The following is a 22,964-nucleotide window of genomic DNA, read 5'->3' as shown; positions in this document are numbered from 1 at the left end:
TAGAAAATACTTACAAATTTTGTTGTAAAAAAAATTACAAAAAATTGTTACTAATTCTTTTATAAAATATTTTATATAAAACATTTTTTACAACAAATTTTGTAGAAAATACTTGTAAATTTTATAATTTTGTAGAAAATAATTATCCACAAAGGACTTATCTACCAATTAACATTCTTAGAAAATATAGTAAAAAAAAAATTCTTGTAAATTATTTTAACAAATTTACAGAAATTTTTTATATAACATGAGAATTTATATTTATAGTGATAAAATTTTAGTGACAACTTTTTAAAACAATCATCTACCAATAAATTTACCCATATATAAAAGATTTCAATTACTGGTAAACTAAAAAGTTACTAACAAATTTTCAAAAATTTAACATTCAACAAATTTATTGACAAATTTAAAATAAAAATCAGTTATGAAAGAATTTCATTAACAAATCTATAAAAATTTAATTACCACTAAATTTTGTCTACAGATTTAAAAGTGAAAATTTTGACATCCATCTTGTCATCAAAATTTATCCATAGATCCCTGATGAAAATATCAGTCAATAACAAAAATTTAAAAATTTGTTAAAAAATTTATTGTCATTAAAAAAATAAAAATAAAAGAAAAAAAATACTACAACTTGAAAGGATTAAACCAAATTCCATATAGTAGTCACAAAACAAACAACTAAACTAAGGAAATATAAATTCTGACATACAGTGTTTCTAAAAATATCAACTTAAAATATCAACAGAACAAGTTGGATGTTGACCGGCCCTTAGATAAATTATCTATCATTATGTAGCTGAACTTCACGTTAGAGAAGGCACATTTGAAATGTATTTGGTCATAATATCTAGAATTGTTTCTGTTTTTTCAAATCAGCCACATAATGTTTACGCAAGTCGCTTTTCTAAGATATTAATTTTTTTTTATCAGCAAGATATTTCAATTAAATGTTGCATTATAGAAGTACCAGTATTTTGTAGTCACCACACAGAAAAGGAAAAGATGTTTCATAGTTTCATAGAAAAAGGCTGCATCTAGAACAGTTGAATGCCATATCTATAGTCCAAACACAGTCTGTTTTGAAGGTAGTTTCAAAAAACTAGGTTTCTTGCATGAAAAATTGTTGGTACAAATAAACTTAGAACATAGAAATTCTTAAATATATGTTGAATAAGACGTTAAGAATTAAAACGTAAGTCTATGATTAAAATTGAAAAGTTAACGATATATAAGAATAAAAGATATATAAGAATAAAGACGCATAAATTTATAATCTTATAATTTTAAATTAAGAGATGTCAATATCTTATATAGTTGTGTTTCAGAGATCTTATTAGATTTACTATATGTGTTTCTTTCTACAATTTACAATTATTTCATTTATTTTAAATAATTCAAAAATAATCCCTATAATTTAATTAATTCTTTAATCCTAAGTCATATTCCTGACATTTATAATCATCAAATGAGTTGATTCGAATACGATTTAGATAATAGTTGTTAATTAATATCTAAACATTAAAACATAAGATAAACCATCAAATCATTTCATCACAAAATCAATCCACTGACATAAATAGTATATAAAAAAGTCAGATAGATAACATTTACTTCCAAAAAAGGGGAAGATTAACTACTCATGATGTTAAGAACAGTCTTCATCTACAAATAAAAGCATAAAGAAAGAAGAAATCAAACATGAGATTTATGTTCTCATATGATCTTTCAACTTCCACTTCTCCTTTCTTTCTCTATTTTGTTATTATCTTATTTTTCAATGACTTTGTTGATTTCTGGTTTGTTTATGCGCAGTCCTTTATAATTTTTTAATTTTTCTGAAAAAAATGCTCTTTTTCTCCAGTTTACAGAATATTTAATAATGTTAAAAAAATATCAAATATATGATATCTCTATCATTATAAACAATAATACAAGATATATAATATTTTTATCACTCAACGAAATAAAAAAGTTAATGCTTTCATTGATTTTGAAAGCCTTGTGGACCTTGATAAAAGTTTACAACAAAAACAAGACTCTGTGAATGCAAAATCCATTAACTCCTAATATGATATAAGATTAAAATATCCTTACAAAGTATTGAAGAAAGCCAAATTGATGAGAGATTTGTGAAATGGCTCAATGCTTTTCAGCTCATGATTTTATTGTTTTAATGTCTATTTCTGTTTAATGGTGATTGTCTCTTTCTTTTTACTTCATGAGTAACAAACAAAAAGATATGGTACCTCTTTCATTTATGATTAATGAAATCCAATGTAAAGACAAGTCATTTGTGTAAAAAATGAACTAAAACAAAATGGCACAGGGCTCAATTGAATTGCATAAAAAAATTGAATTATTTTGAGGGAAAAAGCATAATTGAACCAAATCGATAATAAATTGAATTAAATTGTATCAAATAATTGAGATAGTTCAAACCGTTTAATAACAATTTAGGCTATCTTAATTAGTTTGATTCAATTTACTAAACTATAATATTGTTTAATTTAATACATCTGAGTAATATACAATCCATTTTAGTTTTATCAAACTACTTTTTAGAGTTTATTTCATTTTTTACCATATTTCAGTTCAATTCTTCCGTTTTATCCACTTTTAATTGACATGTTAATTATTTTTAATTTTTATTAATATTTAATGTTGGAAAAGGGAAAAAAATATTATACGTTTGCTTGTTTTATTTTGAGTGATAAAATTTGTTGAGTGAGTGAAGGAGAACGAAAATCGTGTACTCTACTCAATAAACCAATTTTATTATTGATAAGAAATAAAAATCTAAGACTGCTCGAACCAAATAATGATTTATAGAAATTATATATATATATATATATATATATATATATATATATATATATATATATATATATATATATATATAAAATATGATACATGTATTGTTTGATAGAGAATAGATGTAATGTGTCTTGTATTTGTTATATAAGCAATAATACAAACAAAATATATAGAAAGAGATTAAGTTATCTATTTCTTTTAACATTTACAAATTAGTTTTGTGAGGTTTAATTATGTTTAAAGTTTAATTTGTAAGTTGTTTGTTGGGTTTATCGAGTCATTTGTTATCGTTTTTGAGTTGTTATTGAACTACCTGTTAGGAATTCAAGTGTGAGTCTAAGTTCCACATTGACCAGAAATGAGAAAGTAGAGCATTATATAAGAATAAAGACCCATAAATCCATTGTCTTAAGGTATTTAAGGTATTGGGTTGAGAGTGGTGTCGATGCCTTATATGGTTGGGCCAGGTGTCATTGTTCTTGGATCTCCCCAGTTAAACCCCTTTGTAAAACCTAACAAGCTCTGGTATCAAAGCCGATGGTTAAAACCGGTTCAGACGAGTGCATATATAAAATAAATTTATATTATATAAGTTTAATATGTATATATACCTTGATAGACAAATTTATAATATACAAGTAGGTACAAGTCCATTTTATATGCTAATTTCATAAAATTTTGTAAGTTCGAGTAAAATTTAAAATTCACTTTGAAAAGATAAACTAAAAATATTAAATTTCATTTCACAGATTTTGTAAAATTTTATAAAATTTGAGTTAAATTTAAAATTTATTTCTTAAAATAACCAAAAAGTATTAAGTGAGAGTATAAGATTGGATTGTTGGAAGGGTTGGTGTGAGAGTAATAATAAGTGGTGCTGGAATGAATGAGTGGAAGAGCAACATCCTTGTGATGGACAAGTTAAGTTAGGCACTATACCATGCAATTTCCCTTCATTCCCATTCGTGGGGTATGCCCATATATTTCTGAATTATGAGGATATTATATTAGGTGTTTGGTGGAATGAATAATAATTCTTTGCAAGTTTATTTCTTTTCTTGAAATTTCGGTGCGAAATGACTTTAAGATATATACGCATTGCTATTATATTCATTTTAATTTGCATTATTTAGGATAATATGGAAATATTTAATTATTTATGAATAAATAATTCATGTTACGTTAATATAATTTTAGTTCATTAGTAAAAAGCCACACCATCAATTGGGATTAATTTTCTCTTTCATTTTCTAATTCATTTGTCTAAATTTAGTTTTTTTATTTATTTACTTTGCTTTAAGACAACATAAATATTTTAAAATTACGTTAAAACGGTGTAAACTTACTCTTCATCTTTATCTGTGAATATATTATACTCTTCATCTTTTTTCTTTTATATATTCTAATTCATCTTATTGTCTTCATCAAACTACCGTTCTGTCATGTTCCTCTTTGTCAAAAGTTTACATTAGCATATCAAAGTAATAAACATCTATCTATGATGAAGAATTTATCGCCATAACATTCAATTTACTATTAAAATAATTCATATTTTCTATTAATTTTATTTTAAAACTTTTTTGTAAAAAATATTTACAAATTTTGTTCTGAATTTTTTTTTAAATTATTGTCAATTTTTTTTTAAATATTTTGTATAAAACACTTTTCATAACAAATTTTATAAAAAATAATTATAAATTTTATAATTTTGTAAAAAATAATTATTCACAAATTAAAAATTATCTATCAATTAAAAATTTTAGAAAAAAATAGCAATGACTTCCTTTCAAACTATATCAAAGATGTGTTGAACAAAAAAAACCGAAATATAAATTATAATAGTGGTAGAAGAAAGAATCTAGTGTACCAAAATTGCATTTAAGTCTTTATTAAAATAAATAAACAAAAAAAATAACAATAAAAATAATTTCTAAGTTTCAAAACCTTATTAAAAGATACCGAAATAACCCTCCAACTATTAACCCATCCTAAGCATCTTAAGGTTATTTTAATTTATGCTGCTTTTGCTATGAAATTCATCAAGAATGAAACATAATAATATTAATATGAAACTTAAATTGACAGTTTGATTCCTAAGCATGACTCTGAGTATTTTTCTGCCTAATAAATTTCAACACGTCGAAAAGTTCATCATAGAAAAGATAGAAATAACTTGAGACGCCACCTTAGAACTTATCCTTGGCCAAATGGCTTCTCGGAGGTAATAAGATTCATACCTGGATTACGATGAGTGCAACTGCTGTTAAACACCATTGAGTTGCTTATACACTGCACGATGCTATTGGCGTACACAACACTCATATTAAGTCGTTTCTTCTGCGATTGGTTTGTTTGCATTTTAGCACCTCTATTTTTCCCAGCAACTGTTACCATCCTTATGCCATTGCCCTTATCAGAATCCGATAGCTCTATGCGAATACCTTTATTGCGGCTTTCTTCTGTAGTCTGAGATGCCAGATGTGACTGTGCCGGAGAGTACAAAGAGGCCAAGCGGGGCCATGGACGAATTGGGATTTCGTTGGGCATGAACTTTGAAATGGAAATTCTCAACTCAACACAAACAAATTCATAATGCTTCTTTTAGGTCACCACATACCTTATTTATAGAAGCCACAATAAACACTAAAACCATAAGTGTTTTTTATTAGTATACGAGAAAAGGAGAGAAGGGAATGATCGAGAAAATATACCTATTACGTAGAAAGCATTAGATTAGGTTGGCATGTGGCACTTCCACCTTAGAAACTATGTTAGAGTATCCCATAAGTGATGCTCCTAGAATTTGCTTTTTACATTGATAAAAATATGTAAATTAGAAAAATCTTTATTATGGAGTTGAAGTAGGAATACATGGAACAAAGTGGGGTTACTACAATTTTGAGACGATACTCTTTTTATGTGTGATGCAAGTACTCAAAACGTAAGGTTTATAAAAGTTATATTGAGAAGTTTTGAACTCTTGTCAAGGCTTAGAGTAAACTTCTCCAAAACCAAAGTAGGAAGCCTGAGTCTGAATGTAACTTTCATTAAAGACTTTACTATCATTCTAAACTACAACCACATGAAAATTCCTTTTGTGTACTTAGGATTGTCTATAGAGGGAAATCCAAGGACAAAAAATATTCTGGCAACCTATGGTAGATAAAGTTAGAAGTAGACTATCTAGCTAGAAAGGCATATTAATATCCATGGTTGGTAGGGCATGTCTAATAAAATCAGTATTATCTGCATTGTCATTATACTATCTATCCTTCTTCAAACTGCCAAAAAGTGTGTGTAATGAACTCGTTAAAATGCAGAGGAACTTCCTTTGGGGATAGGGAGCAATTGATAGGAAAATAGCATGGGTTAGATGGGAAAATATTTGTAAACTAAAGAAGGATGGGGGTCTGGGCATAAGAGACACAGGGAACTTCAATATAGCCCTTTTAGCAAAGTGGAAATGGAGACTAGGAATAGGGGCATGGCCTTTGGAAAGAGGTACTTGAATCAAAATACGGGTGATGGAGGAATCTTAATGAAACTAATATATCAAGATATGCGTCTAGGTGGTGGAAAGATATCCATAAAGTTTGCGGTAATTCTAAGCATGGGGCTTGGTTCGAAAAGTGCATTGGGTGGTTAGTAGGAGAAGGGAAAAAGGTAAAGAAAGATACATAAAGGAGGTTGGCCACTAGGAAGGGGATGAATGGATGTGGGACCTAAATTGGAGGAGATTAAAACTCGTCTAGGAGGCATCTTTGGAGGAACAACTCATTCAAATGATAAGTAATCAAAGATTTAGAAAGGGGCATCTAGATACTTGGCTTTGGAAGGATGATGATGATGGGGTATTTTCTGTTAAGTCTTTCTATTATAAGTTGCAAGGAAATTTTGTAGAGGAAGAGGATAAAGTATTTCATATGTTGTGGAACACAAAGGTAACTCCGAAGGCACGATTTCTAGGGTGGAGGATATCCTTAGATAAATTACCAACGAAGGATAATTTAATTGTGAGGAGGGGTTCAACTACAACATAATCTTTGCGAGTTATGCCTAGCAAGTGCGGAGAGTGTAGACCACCTTTTCTCCTCCTGTAGAGTAACCCAAAAGTTGTGGAACCTGTGTGATAATTGGTTGGTGGTGAGCTTTATGCACCATTTTAAAGCTAGGGAGAATTTTAAACACTTTTCTATTATTAACCTTAATACTAGGCAAAACTCTATATGGAGAGGCATGTGGTTAGCAATAGTGGAGGAAATCTGAAAACATAGGAATGGGGTAATCTTCAAACAAAGGAAAGTTGATCCTCACGAAATATTTGGTTTAGCACAAGTGACAACTTGGGTTTGGATGAAACACAAAATTCCTTCTGTCAAGTTTTCATATAGTGATTGGGTACACTAGTGCAGTGAGGGCTTTTGGCCCCGGTTACTTTCGTGATTCTGCCTCGGTTTTAGAACCGAGGCATATTGGGGCGAGGCCAAAAGGCACATCCTTTTGGCTTCGGTTATCACCCGAGGCCATAGCGTCTGTTTTCTGCCTCGGGTCTGGAAGAACCGAAGCCATAGGTGTTCAATATTTTTTTAAAATAAAAAATTTCGTCGGACACTACAACACCACCATCGCGAGTCATCTTCTCCGCAAGGAAACCACCACAGCTGCAGCAGCTGAAATCGCGCCACCAAGAGCCTCCACACAATACCTGCATCCAACATCTATATCTACCAGAAGCAGCCATGGAAGCACCCGCAACTGCGCCGTCAACGTTCCAGCAGCCACCAGCGTGACCAAACCAGCGTAGCCATCACCATTCTCGCTGGCAAGACGCAGTCCAGCGTCGTCATGAGCGAACCAACAACACCGTTCGTTCTCGCGCCATCACGCACCTGTCCGCGCAGCAGCTGCAGGTTTCAACCTCCATCTTCTCGGCGGAAACGCACAACACCGTTTCTGCATCTTCACCAGATTTGTGCACACCATGGTCCATGCCATTCCTGCAGTAAACGCAACAGCAGCGGAAACCTCACCTAGACCTGTGAAGGCGAAACAACACCAGAACCACGAGCACGAACCATGGCAGCATCGTAGCAGGAGTTCGTTCACCTCCTTCACGCGTCTGTACCGTGAGCCACTTCCGCCACCTAATTTGGGAGAGACGACGCACGACTATTGATGGCAGATGCTGGTCGGCGACGGAGGCGGAGCGTGATGGTGGTGGTAGAGCGAAGAAATTCGCGCAGAGAGAAGAGAGTTTGCGAGACGATGAATAGTAGTTAGGGTTCGCGAATTGGGAATTTTAACAGACTTTATGGCCTCGGTTCAATTAATAACCGAGGCCAAAAGCCCCCTTTACTGCCTCGGTCTTTAAAGAACCGAGGCCAAAAGCCTGATGCTGACTTTATGGCCTCGGTTCAATTAATAACCGAGGCCAAAAGTGCCCTTTACTGCCTCGGTCTTTAAAGAACCGAGGCCAAAAGCTTGATGCTGGTGGCATTTTTGAAAATTTGAAAACTGGGCTGCCTTATATGCTTCGGTTCATTTGTAACCGAGGCCTAAAGCCCCCTTTATTGCCTCGGTCCTTAAAGACCCGAGGCCAAAAGCCTGACGAAATTGCAAAAATGCCACCGCCTCCTTATAGGCTTCGGTTCAGCTGTAACCGAGGCCTATAAGGCGAAGTAAAATGTCAAATCAGCACTAGTGGTATTTTCACCTCTCTCATGCTTAAAATCCTTATGATATGATAACTACCGTGTGTTCTTAGTTTGACAAGTGAGAAAGATGCAGGACCTTTTTAACAGGGACGTATATTATTTAGGTGGAACCTGAACATACTTGGGATAAGCACAACCTTGCCTTTCTCTCATGAGTGTTCCTCAACTTTTCTTCATTTAGATAAGGACTTTGAGCTCTTCAGTTCAATGTGGAAATTTGTCCAGGCTATGTTGATTATTTCTTATTGCTTCAGGTTATGTTTGGTTCTTGGTTGGGTTCCATGGTATTAGTGACCTTTGAATGCATCATTCTATAGGCTTTGCCTATACCTATTCATGTGTTGGGTCTTTCTATCTCTTTTTTTGGTTGTGTATTTTGGAGCAGTAGAACAAGTTCATGGCTACTGCTTTAGTCCCATATGCATATTCTTTAGGGTCTTTTTAATCTTTGATGGATATCTAATTATTGGTTGTCATGTTTTATAAGGTTTTGATGTCAAGCTTTTACATCCTTTTATAGATCTTTTTGTAAAAGGGTTAGAGCACTCCATAAATGTTTTTTTTAATTTATTCATTCTTTATTGACAAAAAAAATTCAACTAATAAAAGTCTAGTTTCCATTAGTGATAAAAAAATAGGTAAAAATGTTTAATTGAAAAATGAAAATAATTGAAAAAGAAAATAGAAATTAAATACGGCCATATAATGGAAGGTTCTGCATCAACTGATTTACGGTTTGTTCCGGTGGAATCTGTAACTGTGCTGATTTTTTATGTGAAATTAAGTTATGCCTCATTCAGTCTTTAGTGATCAAATGTGACCGTTCCTAAATGGTTTTCTTCTGTTTTGGTTTGAAAGGACCAAACTGGAATTTGATTATGCATGAACCATAAAAATTTCACATCTTTTAAGAAAAACAGAGTTAAAGCAAACTGAACCAGTTTTAGAAATACAGTGTAATTAAGTTGATAACTGATGATTCCATTTGTATAAAGTTTAAATTATAGTTATAAATTCATATTCAAATAATTAAAAGTTACAGGAAACTTTTGATGTTGTATTTTTCTCTGAATTGTATAACGGAATTTTATAAAATAAAGTACTAAGTTTCTGAAAATGAAACTTAAGACATGTACCTACCCTGCCCAAATCTCAGGATCCATTCCACACTCAGCCCAAATCTTGGGATTGAAAGCTAACTAACTTTTCAAAAATAAATCTCGACATTTATAAACATAGATATGATACACATGATATTATCTATGGTTTTTATATTCTCAACTAATATCTTCGACTTAATATATATCTATATATATTATTCTTATTTATTGATTCTTTTACTATCCCGAAGAGTTTTTTTAGATAAATTCAGATTTTTCTAGGAATTCGGTCCAAATCGTTCAACAACAACAACTCTATATCATGTGAGCATTGCCTCTGTCTCAAAAACTCCTCAACGATCAAATAAAGACAAAAATATTTAACATGTCAAATCCTGATAATAAGTGAAGTACGGAAATAAATTACTTAGAAAAGTTAACAAAAAGTTTGTCATATACGTGTGTATATAAAATAAGGTAACTAATATAAGTAAAATATTTTGAAAATAAAATAAAGAACATAAAAAAGTGGCATACTTTATACGAAATCAAGTGACTCTTTAATAAAGAATAAGGATAGTTTAATTATTAAATTTTAAGAACTTTTTTTATATGAGATGTCATTTTCTAAGTGATTTTGAAATATTGAGAATGAAAAAATAAAAAATTAGTGAATCATTTAAAAAATACCATTTAAAATTGTAAAATAAAATTATCAAAATTTAATAGTCAAAAAATTATTTTTCTTAATAAAAAAATAAATATAACAAACTGAGTTTGAAAAGAACATTTTTCTAGTCCTTTACATTAGGAGGAAAACTCAACCAAATTTGTCTCCTTTTTATTGTCATTGATTTTTCATGTTATTGGAAAGTTGATTATAATGTTTTACAAATTTATAAGTTTGTTTTTCTAAATTTAATGTTAGAAAGACAGTGGCATAATGTTATTATAAACACAAACACATTTTCTCGTTAAAATTTATTGGAATACAAAGTCACCCTAACAGTATAGCAATTAGGGCTCTTACTCCTATAACACAATATCCTCAACCACACCATATAAATAATCTTAACCAAAAGAACCAACTTGATCAATTGCGTTGAACTTCTCAACGTTTCTTGAGATGGAATCCTTCCCCAAATGGTTTTTTCGGGATAGTAAGGTGCATTCCTGGATCATGGTGGGTTAAACGAGTGTTCAACACAATTGAGTTGTTCACGCACTGCACATTACTGTTAGCGTACACAGCTCTCAGTTTGTGAAAGGGTTTCTTGTGGGGTGTGGTTATTTGCATGGATGCACCTTTGTTTTCGCCTGAAATTGTTATGACCCTCATTGCATGGCCATCAGAAGAACCCTTCCCTTTAGTTTTCACCTCTTTTGCAATGACTTCATTTTCATCCCAATCACTCTTCAACGAGCCTCTGCCATTTCCAGTGGTTACTTCTTCTTCTAGCGCTATCTTAATCTCAAGCTGAGCTTGAGACTTCAATGGGGTTGAGAGTTTGAGCTTTCGTGACTGCATTGGACTGTGAACATCTGGTGTTTCTGGTACAGATTTGGTGGCACTTTCTTTTCTGTCATGAGAGGTTTCCACAGAAAGTTCTGCAGACTGAGGTTTTGGAAGTGAGTCTGGAGCAGGAAGAGATCTTAGGGAGGCCAAGCGTGACCATGGACGAATTGGAATTGGAATTGGATTGGTGGTAGCCATTGGAATTGCTCAACTCTGACCACAGAAATATCACAAATGAGATCAGAGTTGTTTGATATGAGCACAATAATGTATGAACTCATGCAATCTTATTTATAGATGCGTGAATCAATGCTGGTGGTGCAATACGAAATCATATAAATCACAGGTTGTGTCCTATGGTCATGAAAATACCAAGGAATATTAATTTGACCATGTGGAAAATAGCTATTACCTAGTACAGAAACACCGAATGACAGAAAATGTGAAAAGCATTAGATTCCATTGCAATTTGGCACTTTCCAGCTGACACAAACTACATATATTGGTCCCCAAAGTGACAAAGAATTTGCTTTTAGGGCCCACAGTGAGACTAATTTGCAGTTTCATACATCGTACGTAACCCTTAGAAACTCCTCCAGAAGAATTCAATGCCTATTTGAGATCACTTTAACACTGTGTATGTGCCGGCGTGAAATTTCGATAGAAAGATGAGTATTTAGTCACTTTTGCTACATTTGTTGTTATACTTTATATTGTACTATACCATTTATGAGTTTATAGTTATTCAATGGTCTATAAAAAGGCCATAAAACTCTTGCAGGATGTGAACATGGTACTTATAATTTGCAGTATATTGATTTTAAACAATGTTATGTACTACACCTAGCTAACTCTACTACATGGTCCTAGGCTACTTTCAGAGTTGTTCCCTATAATAAAAGCGTATGAGCAATTATGGAAGTTTATGCCTGCATTAACTAGTTGACAATTTGATCAGGTAGCATCTGTAACTGTCTCTAGGTAGCTAGATTCCTGTTATGAAATGAAATGAACTAATCGTGGAGTTTGACATTGATCTGACATTTTTTTCTGCTATTAGAAATAGTGTGCATGCACGATATACGTTGGATAATAGCTTCTGTTATCATCTGAAGTATTTTCGCATCATTTTATCTCTGCATAGTAGATGTTGTTCATTATCATGTTTGCTGATACTGGCATAGTAGATGTTTGGTGAAAGGGAAAAGTTGGATTTGATTCTCATATTGATCTTGTATATTAGGTTAGAAATATGTAATGGTAAGCACCAATAAGAGTCTTAAACAATGAACATAATTATATTAATAATATTCCATTTGCTTATACTGTCATTTTGATGCCATAGCTTTCCCTCCTATTCGCTCGTCGCATTCCATCATTTCTGCAACACATAACACATGATAGCGTCAGATATGCATGTTTCGGAATATGTAACAAGAAGTTGCTTTTTATAAGTTTTCAATCAATATTTTTATTCTTTTTTCAATTGCGAATAAGCTTATTATTACTTTCATAACACACTTACCGTTAATTTGCTTCTTGGCGGCCGTATTAAGAAAATTTAATTAAATATACTCTTTTTTTTATCTAATCAGATTATTATTATTTCACTAGGAATTTTCTTCTACTAAATATATATTTTAGTTAAAAGTTAAAAATAAAGTAGATATGTGATAATTAAAAAAAAAAAACTGTCATCATAAATAATGAATTAAACCATATATGATTCTTCTTCCTATTAGAGTGAAGGTCATTTTGTTCTTCTTCTGCGACATTGTTTTTTCATCACTCTCACAAGAAGTCTAATTTTTAACCATTGGTTATACTTAATCCAACTAAATTTTTTTTGAAGGTCCAATTAACACCCCCGACGAATATGATCACTAAGGGTTTCACAATTTTTCGGAGCATCTGAGTTTGTAAAGAAATTTTTTAATATGTTTTTTTTGTGTAAGGTGCAAACTCAACGAAACTTTGTTTAATAAATTAATTTTACCTGAATTTTTTCAATACAAATAATAATACTACTACTATTAGATACAATGTTTTACTATAATATTATTTCTCATTAAACATGTCTACTTTCATTTTAATTGTATTAAACATTTTTGTTTAATATAACTGAATTAAATTAGTCCTTTTTATTTGTATATATACTTATTAGGATTTTTTTAATTATTGTGTTCCAAACTAATCATATTATTCATGGTTTAACCATAAGAACACAAATTACACAAAAACCTTCTAGTTAAGATTGGAATGCTTTTCAATGTGACATTTTTGTATTTTCTGCAAGAGTACGAGTTTCTTTCTTTTCTTTATACTAAACAAACCTGAAACATAGATGAATCTAAGTTAAACGCCACCTTGGAATCCTTCACAAAAATGGCTTCTTTGGGATAAAAAGATGCACTCCTGGATCATGGTGAGTTAAACTCGTGTTCAGCACTATTGAGTTGTTCACACACTGCACATTGCTGTTTGCATACAGAACTCGCAATGGAGATGAACATGGTATCGTTAATTTCCCACTCTTGTTCTTCATTTTTCCGTTCACTTCTTCACCACAGGAATTTTCAATCTTGTTAAAGGGTTTATTTTGAATGTGTGCACCTTTGCTTTCCCCTGAAGTTGTTATGCCTATGCCTTGCTTTTGAGTTTCTCCATATTCCTTAAGCTGAGGCTGACCCTTCAATTTCGAAGGTGGAAAGGAAATGGGAGTAGTGAGTTTGAGCTTTTGTGACTGAATTGTTGGACTGTGAAAATCTGGTGTTTGTGATCGAGATTTGGTGGCACTTTCATTGCCCTCATGTGAGGAAGTGTTAGTTGTTTTGAGAGAAAGTTCTGCAGGTTGAGTTTCAGGAAGTGTTTTTATGGAGGCCAAGCGAGACCATGGACGAATTGGAATTGGATTTGCCATGGCTTTTGGGATAGCTCAACTCAAACCTTGATTGCAGAGAAATGTTACAAAGGAGAATGATTTATATTTATTAGACATCAGAAAAATACCAATTAACAAATAGGGAATGACAGAAACAAGTTAAAAAGCATTAGATTCGAATAGCATATTAATTTGGCAGTTCCAGCTGACACAAAAATCCTCGGCGTTACCAAAGAGATATGCAGAAGATCTCACTTCGAATTTATAGTATATAACTAGAATCTTATTTTATAAGTTTCTTATGGGTTAAGTTAGTAAAAGTTATTCAAGAACTAACCAGATTTTTTATTTGTTAGAACTATTAAATGATTCATTCGAAATCGATATTAATATCTGGTCTCATATTTACGATGTATATGATTCAACTTGATAAAATGTGTTGCAACAAAATCTTATAAATTGTGGAATGTTGTGTCTTCGGGTTATGGTTATAGTCATTGAGAGATTGTGGTTCCATATAGTTATATGACATTAGTCTTACACATATAAGATATTTGACATTACTTTTATTCTAAAACCTTAAAGTAATGGTGTTTTGAGTCTTTATTCTTATATAGTGTTTAACTTTGTTTATTCTATCAAATGTGAGACTTTTTTACTCACATTTGGACTATTCTCAAACAAAATATGGACATCTGAAAGTAAAGAGAACAAGAGTTGAAGATGGACAATATTAAAGTTTCAGCTAACCAAATTCATCTTCCACAAGAAAATTTTTCTTATTCCGGGAAAACAATAGAGTTAGAACATCAAACATAAAGATTAGTTGTGACATTCCTAACTTACGATTAATATTTTTACTTTATTACATATCAACCACACCATAACTAGGCTTGAAATAAAGAATAACAAGCTTAAAACACTGCCTTCAAATCAGTTGCATTGAACTTCACCACGTTCCTTGAGAAGCAACCCTTTGCCAAATGGCTTTTTCGGGACAACAAGGTGCACTCCTGGTTCGTGGTGGCTCAAGCTAGTGTTGAACAGCATTGAGTTGTTGACACACTGCACGTTGCTGTTCCCATACAAAGCTCTGTTTGGAGGAGAAGACAGTGTTCTCACTTTCTCACCATCAGAATTCCCCGTCTTCTGAAAGGGCTTTTTCTTGTGGGATCGTGTTATTTGCATGTAAGCACCTCTGTTTTCCCCTGAAATGGTTATGACCCTTACGCCATGACCCTCTGAGAGCTTTGTGTGAATACCTTTCCCTTTGGTTTCATTTGGGCCAATGACTTGTTTCTGGTTCTTAGTTTCTTCTGATTCATGCTTCACCGAAGCATTGCCATTGCTATTAGGCTTTTCAATGGTGAGTTCCACCACCGGGTGAGGATGAACCTTTAATTTGGCAGGTGGAAAGATCATAGGGGTAGTGGATTTGAGGTTTTGTGAGTTAACTGGTGTTGTTGGTAGGGATTTGGTGACAGTGGCATTGGTGTCATGAGAGTTGGTGTTTGTTGTTTTGAGAGAAGGTTGTGGAAGCTGAGGTTTGGGTTGTGATTCTGCAGCAGAAGGAGAACGCAAAGAGGCCAAGCGAGACCATGGACGAATCAGAATTGGGTTAGCCATGGAAATGATGAACTCAAGAAGCTTCTTTGGTTTGAGTATGACAATGAATGAGGCATAAAATGGTATTTATAGACGATGCTATGTGGTGGAACAAAGATGGAGTTTTGTCACTGTAACTATTAACAGCTAACCTACATGGAATGACAGAGAAAATGTGAAAAGCATTAGATTCTATTGACTTTTGCCTCTTCCAGCTGACAAAAACTATGTTTTTGCCTTTTGGAATCTACTCTTTCACCATTTTTTAGTCTCAAACAAAAGTCTATACCTTGATGTAAGGGTTTTATAAGAAGGTTAGTGATGGTTCCTATTACTTGCATTTCGGGTGTGTTCAGTTCTGGGTTGAATCAATTCTTCCACGCAGAAATAAAAATCAGTTATTTTTCATTCAACGTGAATTTTGTACTCTGATTTTAGAAATCAAATGCATAGTGATTCTGTATTAAAAAAACAAATTCTACGTCGATTTGACGCAAAATAAAAAACACACTAAATTTGTTTTGCTCGGTTACATGTACGAAGAAGCAGTTTATAGGAAAAAAGTAGGCTGACACAAAGGACATGGTTTCTTGATGTCTAGATGAGAGTGTCCTATGGTGGTGCATGAGCTCTTAAGGTACGAAGAATTTAAGATGGAAAAAAGCATTTATAAAGAGTCATCGATATAAACCATTTCAAAGTGTAAAATAATAAACAATACGAAGCTATTTTGTTTTTTTAACATCCGACGTTAACAAGACAATGATCCTAACTATATTTTGTGTCTTGATTCTCTTAAACATCTTTTGATTCTATGCTCATTCTCTATTCGATTTGCCACCAATACAACCACAATTTACAACCGTTCAATTTCAAAATTATAAAACTCCAAATCTCTAAGACTCCCAATTCCTAAAAGTCCAAATCCTTCCACACTTGTCACATCCATGTATCAATTGGAAGTGTTACATGATAAAAACTTAAACCCTAACATTTTTAGTTGAAAATCATAGGACTTATGCAGCATATTAAGAAGCCTCAAAGAGATGACGAGTAAGTTAGTTCAATAAATTTTAACTTATGAGAAAACTTATTTATTTGAGTATACTTTTTACCTTTTCATTCTCATTCTTCTTTGTTAATAAACTTTTGTATATGTAGTTAAGGATGGCAATGCGTATCGATATGGTCTCTTTAGACTCCTCTTGCACTTGATTCTTAAAATGTTTGTCGGACTAGTCCACCCCTCTTTGAAAATGCAGGCTCAAAAGTCCGATCCGCCTTGCATAGGTTTTGACATGCAAGTCTGCGGGCTGACCAGTTTTTTTTTTTTTTTATTTCTTATAATAAAGTTTTCAATGTTCTACAAATTAAAAACTTAAACTTTAACAAGTTCATAAAATTAAGCAAAGACTTTGGGGAGTTGAATAATAAATTAATAATCCAACATTTTCATCATATTTAGATTCGTACTTTAACATGCATGATGAATTCTTCTAATTTTAACACATTTAGAAAAATAGTTGTCTTTTTCACTCTTACAAAAATTTGGAATGTACATGCAGAAGTTCAGAAAGAAAGTAGCAAACATAACAAGTGCAAGTTTTTTTTATGCGAGTCGCGGGTCAGCTCATCATATTCCGCGTGAGATGTGGACTAAACTTTTGCGGGTCAGCAGACTGAATATATCGATTTGTTGAATAAGGTCACATTGTCACCCCTACATGTTTTTTGTTTAGTAATCAAACCTTCTTTTTTTAATGTTTTTATAAAATGGTTAGAAGAGATCCAAATCCCATTAATATTTATTGTATTGCTAATAAAAAAAAACAAACATTATAATTGTCATTATATTTACATTAGAAAACAGTAATTTACTTTATTATGATAACTATTTAAGTATTTTGACAATTTTCAATCACTGTTACAGAAGAATCAATTATTTTAAAATGAAAAATTGTAATTGGGATAGTGTATAATGGACAAGAAAAATACTATTTTAAAGAATTTAAAAAACTAAAAAACCAACGGACAAATTCCAAAGCATAAAAAATTAAAGTGTCAATTGCCAAAAGCGCAAGAAATCAAAATAATATTTTAGTCTGTTATTAACTTGCTAGATGACGACATCGACAAAAGTGAAAAGAGAAAAAAACACAGTTGAAAATATTAAAGTTAATGTTAGCTCAGTTGTATTCGTTCCTTTTCGAGATGCATTCATGGCCAACTTCCACAGTATATCCCATTTCTGCAACACAAAAATGTCAACGGTTGTGCGTGTCTGGTAATAGGTTTAATGTATGTAAGACTTCACTCATTTTTTAAGTGAGAATTATTTTCAAAGTTTAAAACATATTTTATGATAAAGGCTTGACTTTGTATATTTTATATTTGGTTGAGTATTTATTCGGTAGAAACTTGGCATATATACTGTTTATATATAATATTAGTAATAATGTTGATGAAAACAGAAACCACCGTTGAGTGTTGAAGATTGAAGCTTTTCATTTGGAGACAGAAGAATCTCTCTACCCTATCTCAGAATTCATTCCTAAAAGTGTGCTTGCATTGCATTTATACTTCCACACATTTAAAAGTGGATCATTTCCTTCTCGAACAGTTCCTCACACCTTCTAACTAACTGCTTTTCTAAAAGTTGCATGTCTTATTTAGAAAGAAAAAACTATAGTTCTATAAAAATAAATAAACCATATAGGTTTTTAAAATGTTTATGACAGTAGTCTTTTACATTTAGAATATAGCAATTACAGTATTTAAACAAAATATATATACCTTTATGTGGGATACACTTATTCTATGCTTTCACATGGTAGTTAAACTAGTACAATGTATTAATTGAATTCGTATCATTATTGACCAACAACGTGTCTAAACCGATATATCAATTGTAACGTAATTAAACATTACAAGACCATTAAACCTTCATAACTATCATCAACATGAAAAATTAATTTTCACTTGATTGATTATGACATATGACATCATTCTAATCTTTTTTCTATTTAAGATTATAACACTATTGTATCGAAAGTCATCATAGGAACCAATGTTCATATCGACAATGATTAGGACCCCTATGATGACCTTTAATACAATAGTAAAAACATTTTTTTTGTTTATCCAGATTTGGTTGATCCATTTCGTTATGGATCCTTGTAGTGGATGGTTGTTCGAAAACCTTACGCCTTATTTGAAGGGATCTGGTATAAGATTAAGACCTGTATAGCTTGACCAATAATGCACATATGTTGTTCACGTACCACAAATAAAGTTGTTAGATGAATTTTGGAAGGGAAAATGGGAGTGCAATTAAAATAATTGAAAATGTCACATGTTTTCTAATAAAGAAAATGCGCACCTCCCACACTTTTTTCCTTTTGAATTTGTACATCCCTTTAATCAATCCCCGATTATGAACACTTTGTAATCGATTACATTTTGAAATCGTTAACCTCCACACGATTTCAACTTTTAAAAATGTGTGACACCTACACCATTCTTAATTTGACTTTTTGACCGTCCGATTCAAAAAAAAACGTAGAAGAGGTGTACAATTTTTCTTTTAGAGACTGCACGATTTGCTTATTTTCGTAATTTTTTAAAAATTTGTCCATTTTCATAAAATCAAAGACAAATTTGCCTGCATGTGAAAAAAAAAAACAAGATTTCTCGATTATTAACAATGACAATTATGTTCGTCTCCTTCACTTTGATTAAACACACATTAAAAGAAAGTGTGATCATAAAATATGATTTTGGTATTGCAAAATGGAGAACATTCAAGGCCATTTTGTGAACTCAAACACTTTCAGTAAGATGTCAAATCCTGTGGGAAGTTGTGACAGAAATAGCAGCACGTTTAACGTATTCAACGCAATGTGAAGACTTCTAGCTGTTTCACTCCCTCTCTGCATTGGTGGAACCAAAGCTGCTGCAAGTGCCCATAACACTGTAATACCTGCTCAATAAATTTCCCTAACCATCAATTTCCATACCAACATCAACCACAATATTCCAGTACCATTCACATTCACATAAGAACCCTAACAATTCTGCCATCAAACTCTTCTAAATCACTTTTCGTTGATTAATTTCATCATCATTTGCAAATTTAAACCTTTACCTGCTCCTCCAAACAGATGTGGACCTGGAAATAACTTTCCTGTCCTAATCCACGTGTTCAATCCTCCACCAACAGCTTCAAGCACCCCAAATCCAAGAAGTATGGATCCTGCATTATAGTGCCTATCCCTGTAAGAGCCTTTGATCAGCTCTTTCCTCTCCTGAATTTTAGAAGCCAATGAATTAGGTACTAATAATTCACCAATCTTTCAAGTGTTTGAATCAGATTCAGTTCTTCCATATCAAAACTAAAACAACAAACAGTTACTTCACTTCAATATTTGCAACTCATTTTAAGAACTAGAATCAATTCTGGTAGGTGTCTAGATATATAAGCTCCAATTCCATAACACTCAGTTATAAACACAGAACTATCCCACAAACATAAGAGTTTGTAAAAAATTGAAAAAACTAAATACCAAGTTTCTCTGCTATTGCAATTGTGAAAACTAATGAAAGTAGAAAGATAACAATGGAAACAAAGGCAAGGATATATATATACCTCTGTGAGTTGCTGAATTTTGAGTTCAATTTGTGATGGTGGCACTTCTACTGGTGTACCTTCTGCAGTGACTGGTGTAGGTTTGAGTTGTTTCTTGAGCTCATTGATCTCATTCTGAATAGTCCTCACTCTCCTCCACTGCCACCCCAAATATCCTGCCCACAAGGTATACAAGAACAAAGAAGCCATCACAATTGGGTGTATGAGAGCAAATGTTCTTCCCTCGAATACCCCAAATTCTCCATCAACAGCAAGTGCCACATCCTGTCTCAACAACAATCATGCCACAGAGTGAGACACAACAAAATAACCCTTTTAAGAAGAACAAGTGTGAGTGATCATACATATTCCTTACCTTTTGGTCTAACAAGAAGGAGAGTGTGAGTGATGTGAGGGAAAGAGGGACAGTTTTGAGAACATTGCTGGATTGATCCAATACTTTTTGTAGAATGGGAGGATCTTTTGAAAGATTGAATCTTGAAGAGATTAGAGGAAGTGGATGAAGTTTTGTTGAATGATGATGGTGTGGCTTGTTAGGAACAATTGAAAGTGTTTGGAAAGTGAGTGTGGAGGCCATCAGCATCCCAGGGAGGAAGAGTGTGGCAGGAGACAAAAGAAAGATCTGTGGGGTGAAAAATAAAATGTTGACGAGTGGAACAGTACAAGAAGATAAGGTACATAGATTCTGATATCTGATAGGGAGATCTAGGATTACACTTCTTTGACTAAATTTACACAAGTGCCATGTCACAAAAACTTAAAACACACACATGTAAAGAGACAAGAAGGAGCTAGAGACACTTAGAAACTGGGAAGATCAATTCCACAATCTTCAACACAACATGATGTAAACAGAGAGAGAATAAAAGTTGTAAGAGATGATATCTAATAATGAAATATATATATATACATGACCAAAATTATTAACAAAATAATTATGTGAAACAAAGATCACTTTAACTAGGAAGTACATCATATTAGAGATCCAAAAATGAATAGAAATCTTGAGTAATATATAAAATAAATAAATAAATATGCTGATACTTAATTTTAAGGTTTTATGTTAGATAAGTTTTGTTATATAAATAACTCATATTTAAAGGTGGTTAATATTTTTATTTCGTTTTCAGAAAAAAAAATCAATAGTAATATATATATTTTTTTAATGATTGACTTTGACAGAGACACGTATATCTCGTTATAATAACGTTTAGATTTACGCGTACAAATTGTTTTCTAAATAAAGTTTAAAGGCAAGGAAAGAACCGTCGGTTTTAGTAGACCTAAAAAGAATTAAGTATTTATATAATTTAATCATTTAACTAGGAAACACTAAGATATGTTTGATAAGTTTTTTTTTTAACTAATATTGCTTTTTTTAATTTCCCAAAAAGCATAATTATTTATATAATTTAATAATTTTCGATAAAACACTAAGTCCAGTATAAAGTGACCCGCAGCTTTTGGGCTTTCACTGTTTATTAGGCTTTATGAGCTTGTAGCCAATCAAGGATAGCAAAAAGCCCAGGGGTTTTTCTTTATGCACTCCCAACTTTTTTATAATTTCAATACTACCCTTTTGGTTTGTAGTTACCGACTTTTAGAACTTGATGTTACTGGCTTTCAGAAACCGATGTTACTGATTTTCAGAATCCGGTGTTGTCGATTTTCAGATGCGGGTGTACTAGTTTACAAAATTTTGTTTAGACTTTGTTTAGACTATTTTAATTTTTTTGTTTTTTTTTTGTTCATGGTTGGCGACCCTGAGCCCTTGTTAACAAGCCACAAGTTCTCGAAGAAGTGAAATAGGAGTGCCAAGAAGGACTTCAATATCCTCAAAATCCATATGATACTTCCTTACTTAGTTATTAAGATCACATGTTCATGTTTCTATAATGGGATAATTTTGTCCTATTGTCCACTCAGATATTGTTGGTACTGTGGCACCATTGATTTAGGTTTTAGGGGTATTCCACACGAGTTTACTTGTTGGATCTTATTGGGTACACAATTTTTGCGGACAAGAGTGAAACATACATCAATGTCTCGTATCTATTGTTGTTCAAAGATCTTACAACATGTAGTGGATTGCATGGAGAGTTGTTGCATTGGTTCACATGTACCCGACGTTGCGATGACATCCCAGATGATATACACATACCCAGAAGAACAAAGTCATTAGACAGGCTACGAGTAAGTAACTTTATTTACATAATCATTATAACACTTCCATTAGATAACAGATGATGGTTGTGAAGAAGTGTGAAGAGTAGTTGAGGAGATCGAAATGTTTGTGGCAGATGTTGATCTTTATTAGGGATGACAAGGGGGCAGGACAAGATGAGTTTCGTTATCTCATACTCATCTATAATCTTTATCTTTTTAGATTATAGTATTTCGTCATGGTTGTAGTATGTCACAAAGTTTTTTATTAAACTATAGGATCCAGTGTTACCGGCTTTCAAAATCTGGTGTAACCAGCTTTCAGAAACCGGTGTTATCGACTTTCATTCTTGGGGGTGCTGACTACGAAGATATTTAGTTTATATTTTTTTTTTAAGGACATAATGGTCTTCATAGTCAAACTTAGAGGTGCAAGAAGAAAAATTGGGGTGCAGGAAGAAAAACCCAAACTCAGTACCAACCTGCCATCTACTAAGCCCATAACCGAACAATATAG

General features: G+C 32.4%; 2 protein-coding genes across 2 annotated transcripts; both read right to left on the bottom strand.

Moving 5' to 3' along the window:
* Window positions 1-10,597: 10,597 nt before the first annotated feature.
* LOC114165629 lies at window positions 10,598-15,683 on the bottom strand. The gene is made up of 4 exons (XM_028050206.1): window positions 14,973-15,683; window positions 13,643-14,075; window positions 13,487-13,568; window positions 10,598-11,360 (listed from the first exon to the last, which is right to left on the bottom strand). Exons 1-4 carry the CDS (start codon window positions 15,658-15,660, stop codon window positions 10,749-10,751), a joined length of 1,815 nt encoding a protein of 604 aa, XP_027906007.1. The 5' UTR covers window positions 15,661-15,683; the 3' UTR covers window positions 10,598-10,748.
* Window positions 15,684-19,307: 3,624 nt separating this feature from the next.
* Window positions 19,308-20,943, bottom strand: LOC114166276. The gene is made up of 4 exons (XM_028050992.1): window positions 20,640-20,943; window positions 20,285-20,548; window positions 19,784-19,943; window positions 19,308-19,618 (listed from the first exon to the last, which is right to left on the bottom strand). The coding sequence occupies exons 1-4, from the start codon at window positions 20,865-20,867 to the stop codon at window positions 19,440-19,442; spliced, it is 831 nt and encodes a 276-aa protein (XP_027906793.1). The 5' UTR covers window positions 20,868-20,943; the 3' UTR covers window positions 19,308-19,439.
* Window positions 20,944-22,964: the final 2,021 nt, after the last annotated feature.

This window comes from Vigna unguiculata, chromosome 10 (assembly GCF_004118075.2).
Source record: "Vigna unguiculata cultivar IT97K-499-35 chromosome 10, ASM411807v1, whole genome shotgun sequence".
In the NCBI taxonomy this organism is placed as follows: domain Eukaryota; kingdom Viridiplantae; phylum Streptophyta; class Magnoliopsida; order Fabales; family Fabaceae; genus Vigna; species Vigna unguiculata.
This window is presented reverse-complemented; position numbering and strand designations above follow the sequence as displayed.